The sequence below is a fragment of the Rana temporaria genome, chromosome 5 (assembly GCF_905171775.1).
Source record: "Rana temporaria chromosome 5, aRanTem1.1, whole genome shotgun sequence".
Classification (NCBI taxonomy): domain Eukaryota; kingdom Metazoa; phylum Chordata; class Amphibia; order Anura; family Ranidae; genus Rana; species Rana temporaria.
Window position 1 is genome coordinate 379,649,893 of NC_053493.1, and position 15,784 is coordinate 379,665,676.

The window sequence follows — 15,784 nt, forward strand, 5'->3', positions numbered from 1 at the left end:
GCGTAAATGCCCCCATTGTATTAAAGGCTATGTTCAACTTTAGGGACATGTTACACACATTTGTAGGGTTGTCATGTAATATGCTCCTAATCAACTGGCACCAACCACCAGAGCCTCCTCCCTGACAGCAGTATATATGAAATTAAGTGGATATTTCATTAGCAAGTAAGGTTATTAAAACACAAACACACAACTTCTTTCTTGTTCTACCTAATCCAATTAGTCTAATTGTTATACTGTTGTAATGTTGTTGATCAGAAAGAGTTGGCGAAAGCCTATTGAAGATAAAGTTAATTTATCCTCACAGTAGGGAAAATGACTCTGTTAATGACAGCTAGACTAGTTCTGTGAATCCGTCCCCACACTGATGAATCTTACTAATTGCAGATTCCACATGTAGTAAGAAAGACTAATCTACATTTAAATGTGCTTGTAAACTGACTATGATTTTAGAAAGAGAATCTAAAATTATGACCATCCCTAAGGTTTTATGGATTTTCTTACTAAGACAATTTAAATGAAAAAGTTCCTTTTTCAAATAAGGTATTACTTGACTTGCAGATATGTCATTAGTCAACAATTCATATAGTTATAGGACCTCTGCTATTCTAGGATGCATTATGCATGATGTCGCTAATGCCATCCTAATGTTTATTTTTTTGACAAAATGACAAAATAGCTAAATTCACTTTTATATTAATACAGAAGGTAATCACATGTCTTGTTCCAGCATATATCCCTAAAATAAAATAATTTCAGGATAGACAATTCCAAGCAAATCATCCTTTTGCATCTCAATGGCCAAATGCACATCCAGAATCACTGGTGTATAGTGCAAATATTGTCTAATATTTTAGAGCCATTTTTCCCATACTGCATACACCTGTGTCAGGCTTTTTTGAGGCATCATCTGTGCAATGTATGGAAACTAGGGTTGTCCCGATACCACTTTTTTAGGACTGAGTACAAGTACCGATACTTTTTTTGTACTTTTTATGTACTCGCCGATACCGAATACCAATACTTTTTTTAAATGTGTCCCCAAATGCAGCCATGTCCCCCCACATATGCAGCCATGTCCCCCCCCCATATGCAGCCATGTCCCCCACATATTCCAGCCATGTCCCCCACATATTCCAGCCATGTCCCCCCATATTACAGCCATGTCCTTCACATAATGCAGCCATGTCCCCCACATATTACAGCCATGTCCCCCACATATTACAGCCATGTGTGTCCCCCACATATTCCAGCCATGTCCCCCACATATTCCAGCCATGTCCCCCACATAATGCAGCCATGTCCCCCACATAATGCAGCCATGTCCCCCACATAATAAAGCCATGTCCCCCACATAATGCAGCCATGTCCTACATACCTTGATGATGCCGCACGTGCCGCTGTTAATCAGCGTGCAGGGAACATTACAGCTTTTGTTTAAATAGCTGTATCCCCGCCGCGTATAGACACTCCCCCTTGCGCGGGATTGGACAGATCATTCAAACAAACAAAAGCTGTAATGTTCCCCGCACGCTGATTAACGGCGGCGGCTTTGCGGCGACGGGTTTGCGGCGGCGGGGGGAACAAGTATTCTATTTCAGTATCGGGGGTATTTGCGGGAGTACGAGTACTCCCGCAAATACTCGGTATCGGTCCCGATACCGATACTGGTATCGGTATCGGGACAACCCTAATCATGGCTTTTCTGGAAAAGGGATTTGGACCTAAAATACAGTGTAACCATACAGGGTATAGTGAGAAGAGACTTAAGGAAAGTTTGATGTGAGCTTTTGGTCGGAAATTCCAACCGTGTGTAGGCCCCATCAGACTTTTTCTGTCAGAGTTTCCGACATCAAATATTTGAGAGCTGGTTCTCAAATTTTCTGACGGGAAAAATTCTTGTCGGAAATTCTGATCGTCTGTGTGCAATCCCGACACATATAAAACCATGCATGCTCGGAATCAATTTGACGCATGCTCGGAATCACTGAACTTAATTTTTCTCGGCTTGTTGAAGTGTTGTACGTCGCCACGTTCTTGACGGTCGGAATTTTGCAACACAAGTTTGAGCCAACATTCCGTCACGGGTTTTCTTGCAACATAAAACAGAATCAGTGTGTTGCGCAGTAAAGTTTTTTTGCAGTTTGAAATAATTTGCTGTATTGCATCTAGCTGTTGGAGCATAAAGGGATCATTCGGATGACTCCACAAACTGTCCTAAAATTAGGAATGGTCATTTTATTTTTGGGATATGTAATGAAAAGGGAGATTTTAATACCTTCCGTCTTAAGAAGGCTTTATTATGCTAGGCACTGACTCGGCTGGAGGGCTTTTTAATTCCTTTAGTTCCTTCCAACCATAACTATACCATATCCAACAGAAAATTATATGTTTCCTTTTTTCTAACCACAGAAGTACATTTAAAGCAGAAATGTTTCTTAAAGCTAATTAATAGATAGATAGATAGATAGATAGATAGATAGATAGATAGATAGATAGATAGATAGATAGATAGATAGATAGATAATGAGCCCATTATTTTATTAGTGAAAAGAAAGGTGCAATTTTAACTTGATCACTTGCCTCCTGGGCCAGACTTATCATTGGGCTTGACTGGGCTCAAGACCATGGGCCCCGCCCAATAGGGGGCCCCGCCCGTTTACAGTAAAAAAAAAAAACAGTTATATGCCAGTCATTTCATTTTTCATTTAAATTGTGTTGATTGGTCTAGCATTTTTACCTGTTCTAGGGACAATAAAAGGGATAATTGTTGTCCTCCGTCCGAGTAGACAAACTGTCTTTCTTTTATTATTACCCTTGTGAAGCTATTTTTGCAATATTATGCCCGGTGTCTGTCTTTTTGCTGGATGTGGCATGTTACTTTGGCTCCAATTGCTGGATTTGCCCTTTGTGTCAGTGCTTTTTTGTGCCCTTGCACAGTATACATCATGTCCTTTGGGACAACGCTATGTTTACTATTGATGACTACGCATCATCATTATGCGACGCGGTCGTGATGACATCATTACGCCTGGTCATTCTTCTGCGCATGTGCGGGCATCCGAATGACACTATTTATAGCTGTGGTGGCTACTGATGGACAGACTTGACGACTCGCATCTGACAGGTACAGCAGAATCTCTTTCCTTGCCAGGCTCTTTGTGGTGATATTGGGTTATTTACCCCTATATACAAATTCATGTTATGCTGTTTTGCTTCCCTAGGCATACCCCTTTGAAGTGGGAGAACTGTACCCTCCACTTTTCATTGTGGGTTGCTTATACAGAATTGTGTATGTATCATTTTGTTCTATTTAAAGTAATTTATAGAAGGTAGGGCCCAACCCCACCACCCTAAGTTCTGCCCTGCTTGCCTCCCATGTGTCATTCCATACTGTCATGTTATCCCCCCTTGTGCAAAATAATATAAGAAAATAAATAGACATAAAATGGTTGTTGTGAAATATATGGGATTTATATATATTGTAATTATTTAAGCATCTGTATGTTTATGATGCATCAGCAATTGAAACAGATGACCTTGGCCTATCAACATTATCTGAAAAAGTATAAAAGCCGGGACATTTTGCAATGCTGAAATTAATAGCAATTTAAAGTATACAATAGGATTGAGCTTATATCAATTAGATTATTCTCTCTATTCCAATTTCATCTAGATCACCTGCCTCCCATGTGTCATTCCATACTGTCATGTTATACCCCCTTGTCCAAAATAAATAAATAGACAGACATAAAATGGTTGTTGTGAAAGACATAGGATTTATATACAATTATTTAAAAGAGAAGTATGGGATTTTTTTTTTTACTTTAGAATCATATTTACCTAGGTGACTGCATAATTGGTCTTATGCTGCATCTGTCCCCCATTGGCTGTAAGGCTGAGAACTTTGGGCCAGATTCACAAAAGGGATACGACGGCGTTTCTCCTGATACGCCGTCGTATCCCTGTTTCTATCTATGCGACTGATTCATAGAATCAGTTACGCATAGATATCCCTAAGATCAAACAGGTGTAATAGTTTTACACTGTCGGATCTTAGAATGCTGTACCGCGGCCGCCGCTGGGAGGAGTTTGCGTCGTAAACCAGCGTCGGGTATGCAAATTAGGAGTTACGGCGATCCACAAAGCTTTTTCCCGTTGTTACGTCGCCGCGACCGTTAGTTTGCCGTCGCAAAGATAGGGCACCTTTTACAAAGTGGAAAATGACTCCACCATGTAAAAGTATACCCGTCTTTCCCGCGTCGCTTTTGAATTTTTTTTACATTTTTTCTTTTTCCCGGCGCAAGTCTTTTTTTCACGTCGCGATTCACAAAATCGATTCACAAGACGCAAAGCACGTCAGGAAATTTGCGTCGGGAGCATGCGCAGTACGTCCGGCGCGAAGCGTGCCTAATTTAAATGGGACTCGCCCTATTCGATTGGGCCTGCCTTGCGCCGGACGTGTTTACGATACACCGCCGCAAATTTCCAGGTAAGTGCTTTGTGGATCGGGCACTAACTTGGAAAAATTGCGGCGGTGTAACGTAAACCAGTTACGTTACGCTGCGCCCGGCCTACGTGAATCTGGCCCTAAGTGATCAAATATTGCCGATTGCTCAGTTGCTCCTTGAGCAGAGAGCTGGTGACTGTCAGTGACCACTGTCTGATTTGCCCCACCAGCACTCACTGGAAAATTAGGCTGTGGAGGGGGCAGGAGTGACCGGTCCAGACTCTCAGTGGCTCGCTGAGAGGCTGAGCAGGGTTCCAGCCCAGGCATGTCAGGGGATCCCTAAGTCACTCTGCGACATCAGTCAACAATGGGCTTTAGCCCGCTGTCTGCTGAAAATGGGTCACAGGAGTGCAGAACGAACTGCACTATTGTGATCCACCAAATGAGCTTTGGCTGTACTTCTCTTTTAAGCATGTATGTTTATGATGCATCAGCAATTGTAACAGATGACTTTGGCCTATCAACATCATCTGAAAAAGTATAAAAGCTGGAAAATATTGCAATGCTGAATGATTAGCAATTGAAAAGTATATACTGGGATTGACCCTATATCCCTTGGATTATTCTCACTTTACAATGTCAGTATCTTTAGTAACTACACGATAACCCCCCTATGTAATGTGATTAATCTGGCCAGTTCTCACCATAACCTGTATGTTTATAACACAGTCTAAATGGTTGTCATACAAAAATTAGCAAAATGTACCAGTAATTATATAGTACGTGCCTATATGACCGGTAACCATTTTAAAGTGAAACTTTAGTCCAAAGTCACGCTTATGTTAAACGGTTTGTTGAATCAGAATATGGACTTAAATCTGATTCCTTTAAAAAAGCACACCAATATTTTGCATTTGAGCAATAATTTGGTGTTCTTTTTTTATGAATTCTGCTGAGATAATTCTGAACATCTTTAGGATACTTCAAAGAACAGGTCTGAGCGCCAAGCTAACATAGAAAGTAATTCCTCCTTCACTCAAGGCTCGTACACACTATAAGAAAATCAGGCAAACATTTTCGTCCAAAGAATTTTTGCACAATTTTCCTAAGACTTTTGGCGGCCGATTCTTCATACAAAAAATCCTGAAGGGACACATTTTTCTCATATGGTAACAGAACAAAACGATTTTCATTTAATGAGTACCGTTTTCGGAAGATTTTCATACAAGAAAAATCAAAAAAAGAAAGACTGTGCCTGATCAGAAACAATAAACAACAAAAAAAGCCTTTGTCGTACGAGAATATATGTAAGAATTTTTGTACAAATTTTCTTTTTTAATCGGTTCCAATTTGCTGGGAAACATCATGAAAAAACGGATGAAAGTTCACACGATTTTCTTATAGTGTGTACCCCACTTTAGGCTAGCCACACATGGTTAGATTTTTTTCATTTAGACACGTCCTTCAACAGAAGCCAAACCAGGAGAGGTTAAACACTGATCCAAATTCGGCCAGCCCTTGTTGATCTTTGATCAATGTAGGGACAGTTTTAGAGACTCAAGTGTGCCAACTAAAGAGCTTATAAAACCCTTATAAAACATTATATAAAATTCCTGAAATTGGATGCACAATGCTAGAATTTGATTATCTCTCATGTGTCATATGCAGGTCGCCACAAGAAAAAAGAAATACAACAAAAGTAAAATGACATGGGTCCCGGAGTGACAGGGAAAAAAAATTGAAAGCATGGTGCTGGCAAAGTTAGTGTGAAGAAGTCAGTTTTGAGGTTGGTATATTTAATATCACATGTACTTATTTATTAATAAGATATGCATTTTTTTGCAGCATATTTTAGTTCAGCTTGGATGGATTGTTTAGATTGCCCCTCTCACTGCCAAATAATTGGTAAAAGAGCTTACAATAAATACTTGTGTTCTAGCCTTCTTATAGCATTGTTCTGTCCTGAGCAAAATATCATTCTGTCTGTGATCAATAATGGGAATGTAAAGGGGTTTATTGTCTTTTGTTATTTATGATAGTCATGGTCAATGTTTTTAGTCAGATAAATATGAAAAAAATACATATAATATAATATGGTCTTTTATCCAATCAACAGATGGAAATCTTGTTTTTTTTTACATGATTTCCTCTGTTTCTTTAGCTACTTTGTTATAACAGCCTGTTATTTACAAAACTCAAAAGATAAAACTTAAATTTACATACACAATTTAAAGAACTTCTCATACCACTGGAGGTTTCAATTAGACAAAGCAAACCTGAAAGCAAGTTGCTTCTACTACTGTATGTTCTCCTTTTTGAGAACTCATGGTGGTCTAGAAATCTTTTTTCATATACTAAATTTTATTTGTAAAACAAAATAATGTATAAAAACGTATAAACTCAAAATATTAAATAAACAAAATAGGCTCCTTTATCATAGAAACTTGAAATAGAATGGCAATTACATCAGCTATGTCTCTCATTTTTTTTATGTCAAAACTTATTTCATACATTGCTTCAAAATAAAATTGTCACCAAGTAGAGGGGAGCTCAAAACTGTGAGACCACTCAGTGAGATGCTAAAATATAATGATTTATTGCAGAATTATTACATTCTCCCATACTCCTGCTTCTTTACACAAATGCTCACCCAAGTAGTTTGTTTGCCAGCTTCACAGTCATTTATAAATAGACACACTGCTGTGCTCAAAAGTTTGAAAATGCACATTTTAAAAACTTTTTATTGATTGCATTAGAATAGCAAAGTGTGTTGCTCACCTTGATAAATGATGTGAAATCCCTGCTTGTTCTGTGAATAATCACTATGGAAATACAAGCTGGTCTCATGGGTTGTGCTGAACAGGGAAGCAGGGACCTGAGGGCCGCTTAACCTGCCAATTACTGAGCCAATGTCTGCAGAGCCGCTCCGTACTTCCAGGTAATCGTGTATTGTTTCCGTAGAGAAATTGACAAACTGCAGATGCACACCTGAAAAGATAAATCACGTACGCTACATTACTTAACGATACGTTTAATTAAAACAACAGCTGCAAAGTACGCTTCAAACTGTTTATTGGGCTTCTGCTGTTTTGTAAACATGGTGGACCTTTTGATTTATTTCATGTGTATTCAACTTTAAAGGGAATACATTTTTTATATTTTTTGGAGAAAAAATAAATAAATAAATACATATTTCTTTCAGACAGACATGAAATATTGTATGTGGAATTATGTAATTACCAGTTGCACTCAGCAAATGGCAAAACCCACTACTGTTGTGATGAAAACCTTTATAGCTCTGGAAATCTGATTAAACAGATTGCTGAAAAAGGAGAGGAGAGACTCACTTTCTTTCTTTTTTCTAGCACAGATGGGGCCATCTGGATTATTCACAAGATTAGTTTTTGCTAGAGTGCATCAGGTTTAAATTGAAAAAGGAATTGGGGTGGCAAACATGGCACTGCATGGGGGGGGACAGCACAAAATTCTAATTAGATAAACATGCAAATCTTGATCACAGTTGATGTTTTATTCTCTATTAATACAGTATAGTGCAATACAGCCCGACACATTTCAGGCATTGGAACTCCCTTCATCAGCAATGAGTCTGCTTTGGAGATTAAAATGTATATCAGGAAAATGGCCAACCTGATATATTGTGCCATAGCACCAATTCAGTAGACAAAAGACTAGGTAAGGGTTAAAGAAAAAACTAAGGGATCTATTCAGACAACATCCGTGTATGTATCGTATTATTAGCAAATTACTAAGCTACATTCTTTTTTGTCTCATATTTTTCCTTGTTTACTGCATTATTAAAAAACACATATTCTGTGTCAATGTCAAAAAATGTCATGTTCTATACTGTACTGTATAAAACTTTCCAATGAAATAAAATTAATCTTTAAAAAAAGAAACATAACTCATGCCCCGTACACACGATCAGGCTTTTGCCCGGCCAAAAGCACATCAGAATTCCGACGGAATTCCATCAGAGTAAAATAGAACATGTTCTATATTTAAACTCTGATGGAATTCACACACAGTAGGAATTTCCGATGGAAAAAGTCTGTCTGTACAAGGCATTAGGTTTATATTGCTGCTTATAGTGTCTATTTACTAAAGCTGGACGGTGAAAAATCAGGCTCACTTCTGCATAGAAAACAGATTCTAACTTAAAATATAAGTAAACCCCCCTATTTTTTCAGCCAAGCTGCCATATTTGCCTATGTTTAATCTACATCTGCCATGATCATGATGCTGCACATGTGATCAGTTTACTCACAAGCCATTGGATGGTTTGACAGTTTGGTTGAGAGCACAACCAATGGGAGTGTTACATTTCCAGAATGTGGATAGATGGGATGGGTTTACTTCCGCTTTAAGCTTGTTCAAAAAGGCTTTGGCAATAAAACATGGAAGCTGATTGATTACTATGTAGAAGTGAGCCTTATTTTGCACTCTCCAGCTTTAGTAAATAAACCCCAATTTCTCACGTCCCCTGCAAGTAGAAGCCTGGAGATAAAATGTAAAACAAGCTCCCCCTTTTAATGCCATGACATGTATTTGGCAGTGAAAGGGTTGAAGAACAATTCAAGTCTAGGATAGAAACTAATTTCTGAAAAATAAGGCTGCTAGCAAGTAAGAATGATCATATTTGCCCGGGGTTGGTTCGCAAACAGTTTCATGAGTGTTGCATAATGTTCAAAGTTTTTGAACTTTGGAATTCTATGGAATTAATTGTGTTTTTTACTTCTGGTCATTTGTAGGACTAATAAAACAAGCTGTCAAAAAATATATGGAAAGCTAGGCACTGCCATGGGGACAGGTACCAATGCCAAAATAAAATAAAATACCCTATAACACAGTATCTCTCCCTATAGAGAATTTTCATCTCTAACAACAACTCCAAACAATTTTAACACCCACTGACAATATGGATGCTATGAGCTCACACTTTTATAGTGAGGAGGCTAAGTTATATTTTCCTTCAGATTATATGACTGATCAGGGAGAAGGTTATGCACTGCATTATGGGCTGTTCCTTATTTGAAGAAGCAAAACATGTTCTGGACCTTTCATTGATTCACCTTTTCTCTATTCATAGAGTGATTTTGTTTTATGAAGGCTATAGTACAGGGTGGGCCATTTATATGGATACACCAAAAACAAAAGTTGGATTCAAAATGGCCGACTTCAAAATGGCCGCCATGGTCACCACCCATCTTGAAAAGTTTCCCCCTTACATATACTAATGTGCCACAAACAGGAAGTTAATATCACCAACCATTCCCATTTTATTAAGGTGTATCCATATAAATGGCCCACCCAGGTGGATCCATATAAATGGCCCATCCTGTAGTGTCTATGAATGGGGGGGGGGGGTGAAAATGATGGATATGGTTTGCAATCTTCACAAGTGTCTGTGACAAGTCCAGCATTCATATTAACTCCTGCAGCACCAGAAGATTATGTCTAAGAATGTGCGGAGGCACATGATTTTGGATTACAACTTACCAGTCAGCAGCACAAGGAATACTTTGCATTAAAAGTAAGTGCTGTTCCTTGTGCTGATTTAAGAAAAAAATACTAGGCTTTAAACAAGGCAAAGCTGAATCTACACATATTACCAGTATTCATAGTAACAAATACTCACCGAAGCCAATGGGGAGTTTGATTGTCCATGTGCAATCTAAGCTGCTTGGGTAGTTTCCAGGAAATCCAGGACTGAGTATCACTCCACTGAAATCGGACATAGCACCACCACATTGTGCTGGAAGAGATAAATGTATAGTCAACATTCTCAAGACAATATGTTAGTTTGTAGAGATTGTGTTACCTTTGGCTTTATTTATTTTTATAGATAAACAGTGGGCCATACAGGACTTTCTCTGCCTCTGGAAATGCTTTCCAGAAACATATAACAGAAACTCAATAGACTAATGATGCTGGTTTTCAGACAAAGCAGTGGTAGGAACAAGCATTGGGGTGCATGCACGAGCAGGTGTTCACTTTTTTAGCAGCCATCGTTCACACTTAATATGGTTTTAATGGTTTTATGGTTTTAATTTAATTTTGTATGTTTATTAAAACTCAATAAAGGAATTGAAACTAAAAATTAATAAAAACAAGCTAATAGTGACCCACAACCTTCAGCTTTCCTTTAAAAGCTGATATAGCTTCTGACGGAAACCAAAAAAGTGAATCATGTTTAAAAAAAAGCAGCTCACTGCTCATTTTAATGAACCTTTAGGCACACACAAATGATGACATCCCTTTGTACAGGATCTTGACTTTTCATTCATTAAGACCTCATTCTGCTATTTCAGCTAAGGGAGAATAGCTTGTAACATCTAAACTTCTGCATAAAGTTAGTTTAAAAATAATATGCCAATGCAGCATTATATTGGTGAGAAATATATATATATATATATACATGTTTTAAAGTAACGAGTATGTCAGCAAGTATGTTCTTACCAATGCAAATAGGAATAGGATAATTCCATCTTCGTACAGGGCCAGGCATACATGTGATGTGAGAGTGACCCTAAAATAAGAAAAAAAAGATTTATAATACTTTTACTATTTTAACTTGAGCTGTTGGAACTGTACTGCTGTTATTGCAAACCCATTATATAGCTATTCATTACAATGCCAACTCTAATAGCTGTAGATCGAGTGCTATAAGTGGGTGAAAGATGTCATTACCTGAAGAGAATAGCCTTGATCACAGTGGAAAGATACTACATCTCCAACCATGTATCTGTCACCAACTTTTATTCCATTGCTGGGCATTTGTGGCTCCGGACATGAATCAAGACCTATTGCTGAAATATAAATAAAAAAACTATTTTAATATGTATATTTATTTACACAATGAGTGTTTGATGTCAAATAACCGATAAAGATACATGACTGTACTTCTCTGGTTCTCTGATGTTATTGTAATTTTAGTTGTTTGCATTAAGCCATAGTTTTTCTATGCTTTAGAAATAAATCAACCATACTGTAAGCCAATGTCTTAAAAATTCATCATACAGTAGCTTTGCATTGCCCATTTGTCACTTGTACTCATCTTGATGTTCCTGTAGGCTTAAGTGTTGAATGAAACTTTATATCAGGGTTTCTCAGCCAGGGTTCCATAAAACCCTAAGGTTCCTTCAGAGGCTGCTAGGGGTTCCATGCGCAATGATCAGTTTCTGCCTCTCAGTTCCCACTGACAACATTGATTTGTGTAGCTATCTGTAAGGGAGTAATTCTTCCCAATGACCACAAGTGTAGGGAACATTGGGCCAGATTCACAAAAGGGATACGACGGCGTTGCTCCTGATACGCCGTCGTATCCCTGTTTCTATCTATGCGACTGATTCATAGAATCAGTTACGCATAGATATCCCTAAGATCCGACAGGTGTAATAGTTTTACACTGTCGGATCTTAGGATGCAGTACCGCGGCCGCCGCTGGGGTGAGTTTGCGTCGTAAGCCAGCGTTGGATATGCAAATTACGTCGCCGCGATTGTTAGTTTGCCGTCGCAAAGATAGGGCACCTTTTACAAAGCGGAAAATTACTCCACCATGTAAAAGTATACCCGTCTTTCCCGCGTCGCTTTTGAATTTTTTTTGAATTTTTTCTTTTTCCCGGCGCAAGTCTTTTTTTCACGTCGCGATTCACAAAACGTTGGCGCGTCGTAATTTCGCGCAAAGCACGTCGGGAAATTTGCGTCGGGAGCATGCGCGGTACGTCCGGCACGGGAGCGCGCCTAATTTAAATGGTACCCGCCCCATTTGAATTGGCCCGCCTTGCGCCGGACGGATTTACGATACACCGCCGCAAATTTCCAGGTAAGTGCTTTGTGGATCGGGCACTTAGACAGAAAATTTGCGGCGGTGTAACGTAAATCGGTTACGTTACGCTGCGCCCGGGCTACGTGAATCTGGCCCATTCTTCCCACTGACCTTCACACTCTGAGGTGGCAGCAGAGATCATCTCCATGTATCTCAAGGCATATCCTATCCTTTACTGAGGACTACCCTTGACTATCCTTATAGTACACTAAATCTAAAAGAATTACCACCACAGGTCATTACACCATTTTTAAACTATGATTCCCCTAGTCCTTCCTAATTTTCACTAAATACATTGTAATGTAGAGAAGATTGGTGGCTCGTAAACATTAAAATGTATCTAAACTTAATGCGGTTGTATACCCTATTTTTACACTTTGACGTATAAGGCTTACCTGTAGGTAAAAAGAATATCTCCTAAACCTGTACGGTTTAGGAGATATTCCCCTTGCAATGAGCCACTGACTTTAGCGGCACATGCGCTCTGAGTTCGCCGGCTGAAAGGTCCAGTAGACGCTGGACCGTGCCGGAAGGAAGTCTCCCGCGCGCATGCGCCGGAGTTGTGGTACCCGGAAGAGACTGAGAGGGAAAATGGCTGCTCCATCGGTGTGGAGCGGGTGAGATACTGACGCCTCATTCTAAGGTAAGTATTTCATAATGAGCTAGTATGCGGTGTGCTGGTGAATATGTTCGATGGTTTGTGGTGGCCATCGCAGCCGCCTGACCCACTGATATGCTCCCGCTGTGTCCAATCACAGTGGGAGCGGTGCTCCGGTGGTGTGCGCACCCAAAACCACGTGCACTTAATCACGTACCTGTGTGTGATTTTGCACAGTTGGGCCACTGTGCCACAGTATATATGCAGTAGGCGGTCCAGAACAGATTAAAGGGGTTGTAAAGGTACAATTTTTATTTCCTAAATAGCTTCCTTTACCTTAGTGCAGTCCTCCTTCACTTACCTCATCCTTCCATTTTGCTTTTAAATGTCCTTATTTCTTCTGAGAAATCCTCACTTCCTGTTCTTCTGTCTGTAACTCCACACAGTAATGCAAGGCTTTCTCCCTGGTGTGGAGTGTTGTGCTCGCCCCCTCCCTTAGACTATAGGAGAGTCAGGACGCTCTCTACGTTGCAGATAGAGAAAGGAGCTGTGTGTTAGTGGGTGTCCTGACTCTCCATCATGTGCTGGTCGGAACGGAGGGAATATTTCTTCAGTTTAGGGTGCATGCCTGTTCAGCTCCACTCACATGTTCTTCTGCCTAGTCTCTGATTATCTCCTTGCCTTCCCTGGTGGAGTGATCTTCCTCTTCGCCCCACCCAGTAGTAGCCAGGGGCCGGAGAGTAACACTTGACCGGCTGTGAGGCGGAGGGCGACGGGCAGAAAGTCGCTGATTGCCGCCATTACTAGTAAAAAAAAAATATGTCCCCAGATTTCATTTAAAAAATCTGGTCACCTTACTTTACAACCCCTTTAACTAGTGTACAACCAGCCTGTCTGGTTTTTCCAGAATGATTAGTCTTGCAGGCTGCAAGACTAATCATTATCTTCTGCTGACAGGGAAGGCTCCGCACGCAGAACACAATAGCACTGCAGGAGTGATTCTCCCCTCAACACTGGGGTGGATTCAGAGAGCAATTACGCCGGCGTATCCATAGATATGCCGCGTAATTGCTAAGTAGCGCCGGCGTATCTACTTTCTGTTTTCAGAAAGCTAGATACGCCGACTGTAGCCTAAGATACGACTGGCATAAGTCTCTTACGCTGTCGTATCTTAGGGTGCATTCTGACGCTGGCTGCTAGGTGGCGCTCCCGTATTTGTCAGCGTAGAGTATGCAAATTGCATACTTACACCGATTCACAAACATACGTGCGGCCGGCGGTCGTTTTTTACGTCGTTTGCGTACGTCGTTTTTGCCGTAAGGCTTCTCCTGCTATTAGGAGGCGCAGCCAATGTTAAGTATGGACGTCGTTCCCGCGTCGCAATTTCAAAATTTTACGTTGTTTGCGTAAGTCGTCCGTGAATAGCGCTGGACGCCATTTACATTCACGTCGAAACCAATGACGTCCTTGCGACGTCATTTACCGCAATGCACGTTGGGAAATTTTAGGGACGGCGCATGCGCAGTACGTTCGGCGCGGGAACGCGCCTAATTTAAATGATCCACGGCCCCTACGGGATCATTTGAATTACGTGCGCTTACGCCGGCCCCTTTTACGCAACGCCGCCGCAACTTTACAGGCAAGTGCTTTGTGAATCAAGCACTTGCCCGTAAAACTTGCGGCCGCATAACGTAAATGTCATACATTACGCCGCCGCAGTTTTGCGCGCCCCTACCTGAATCCACCCCACTGACTGCATTGATGGGGGAATCAAGCACCTTTCTTTCTTTGCACCCATGGTGGAAGGAAAAAAAATTGCATAATGTATGGCCTGCTTTACCCAAGAAAAAATATAGCCATAATGTGGTTTAGCTTGCTAGTAGCTACATAAACTGAAATATCAGGTTCTGGGGAGTTAGCTGTATGCCTTTAAAAGACGACATATGTCATATAATGTTAAATGATTTATATTGGTTATTATATGGCACAAGGAACTTACAATTTAGAACTGCAGTCATAGCAGACAATGCTTCCCTATAGTCACAAATCATGATCAGCAAGATTTATTTGAAAAGGGTTGACTTGGAGATGGTTAAACTGAAGCACAATCCTATTTACTATGGAAAAAGATTTCCATTTGAAAGTAATGGAATTTTGTATAGTACGCTGACATTGACAAATTCCTTTCTGTGTTTTCAGGTAATACTAATTGAATTCATACAAATTACTCCAGTCCACCTATCAGCATTTATGTCCCTGTTATCAGCTTAGGTACCAGGACCAGCTGCATAATTCTGGAAGGCACTGAGGGGCTATTGTCCCTGCAAGACACTGCAACCTCCATATCTCCCAACAATAAAAAATATAGGATTCACTCAGATTTATTTAGGAAACGTTTCCATATGGCAGCATTTTATCATTTCTACCTGGTTTAAACATAATCCAGAAATGTCAGTTTGCTGAGGGTTGTCCTGAGTTTGCCGCTAAATATGTTTATTCATAATATGTTGCTTTTTTTCCGAAATCCATTGCTGTTATACACTTAAAATGGCACAATTATACAGTATTATATTCTTTAAACTGCACCAAATAAACAAAGTCGATGAAATACTTATTCTGTACAGGTAACATTGAAATTGTGCTGAAGGCAGGATATGTTTGCATTTAATATTTAATTCGAATTTAAAGTGATGGTAAACGATCACTTTATAAAACAACCCATTCAGTTTAAAATAGAAATGAAAGGCAATTTTTTTGTGTATATATATATATATATATATATATATATATATATATATTAAAAAAAAAAAAAACAATACGAATACCTTTTTTTCTTTTTGTATAAATGATCACATTCCCTCAGTTCTCAGTTGCATAAGAGCTGCGGGAG

At 39.8% G+C, this 15,784-nt stretch overlaps 1 protein-coding gene across 1 annotated transcript in view; it reads right to left on the minus strand.

Moving 5' to 3' along the window:
- Positions 1-15,784, minus strand: part of LOC120941318 (CUB and sushi domain-containing protein 3-like) — a 142,172-nt gene that overhangs the window by 43,187 nt on the left and 83,201 nt on the right. The window contains exons 7-10 of the mRNA XM_040354644.1: positions 11,159-11,277; positions 10,928-10,997; positions 10,107-10,223; positions 7,229-7,438 (exon numbers count right to left, since the gene is read on the minus strand). Coding sequence (XP_040210578.1) covers positions 7,229-7,438; positions 10,107-10,223; positions 10,928-10,997; positions 11,159-11,277 — 516 coding nt within the window. The remainder of the gene's footprint in view (positions 1-7,228; positions 7,439-10,106; positions 10,224-10,927; positions 10,998-11,158; positions 11,278-15,784) is intronic.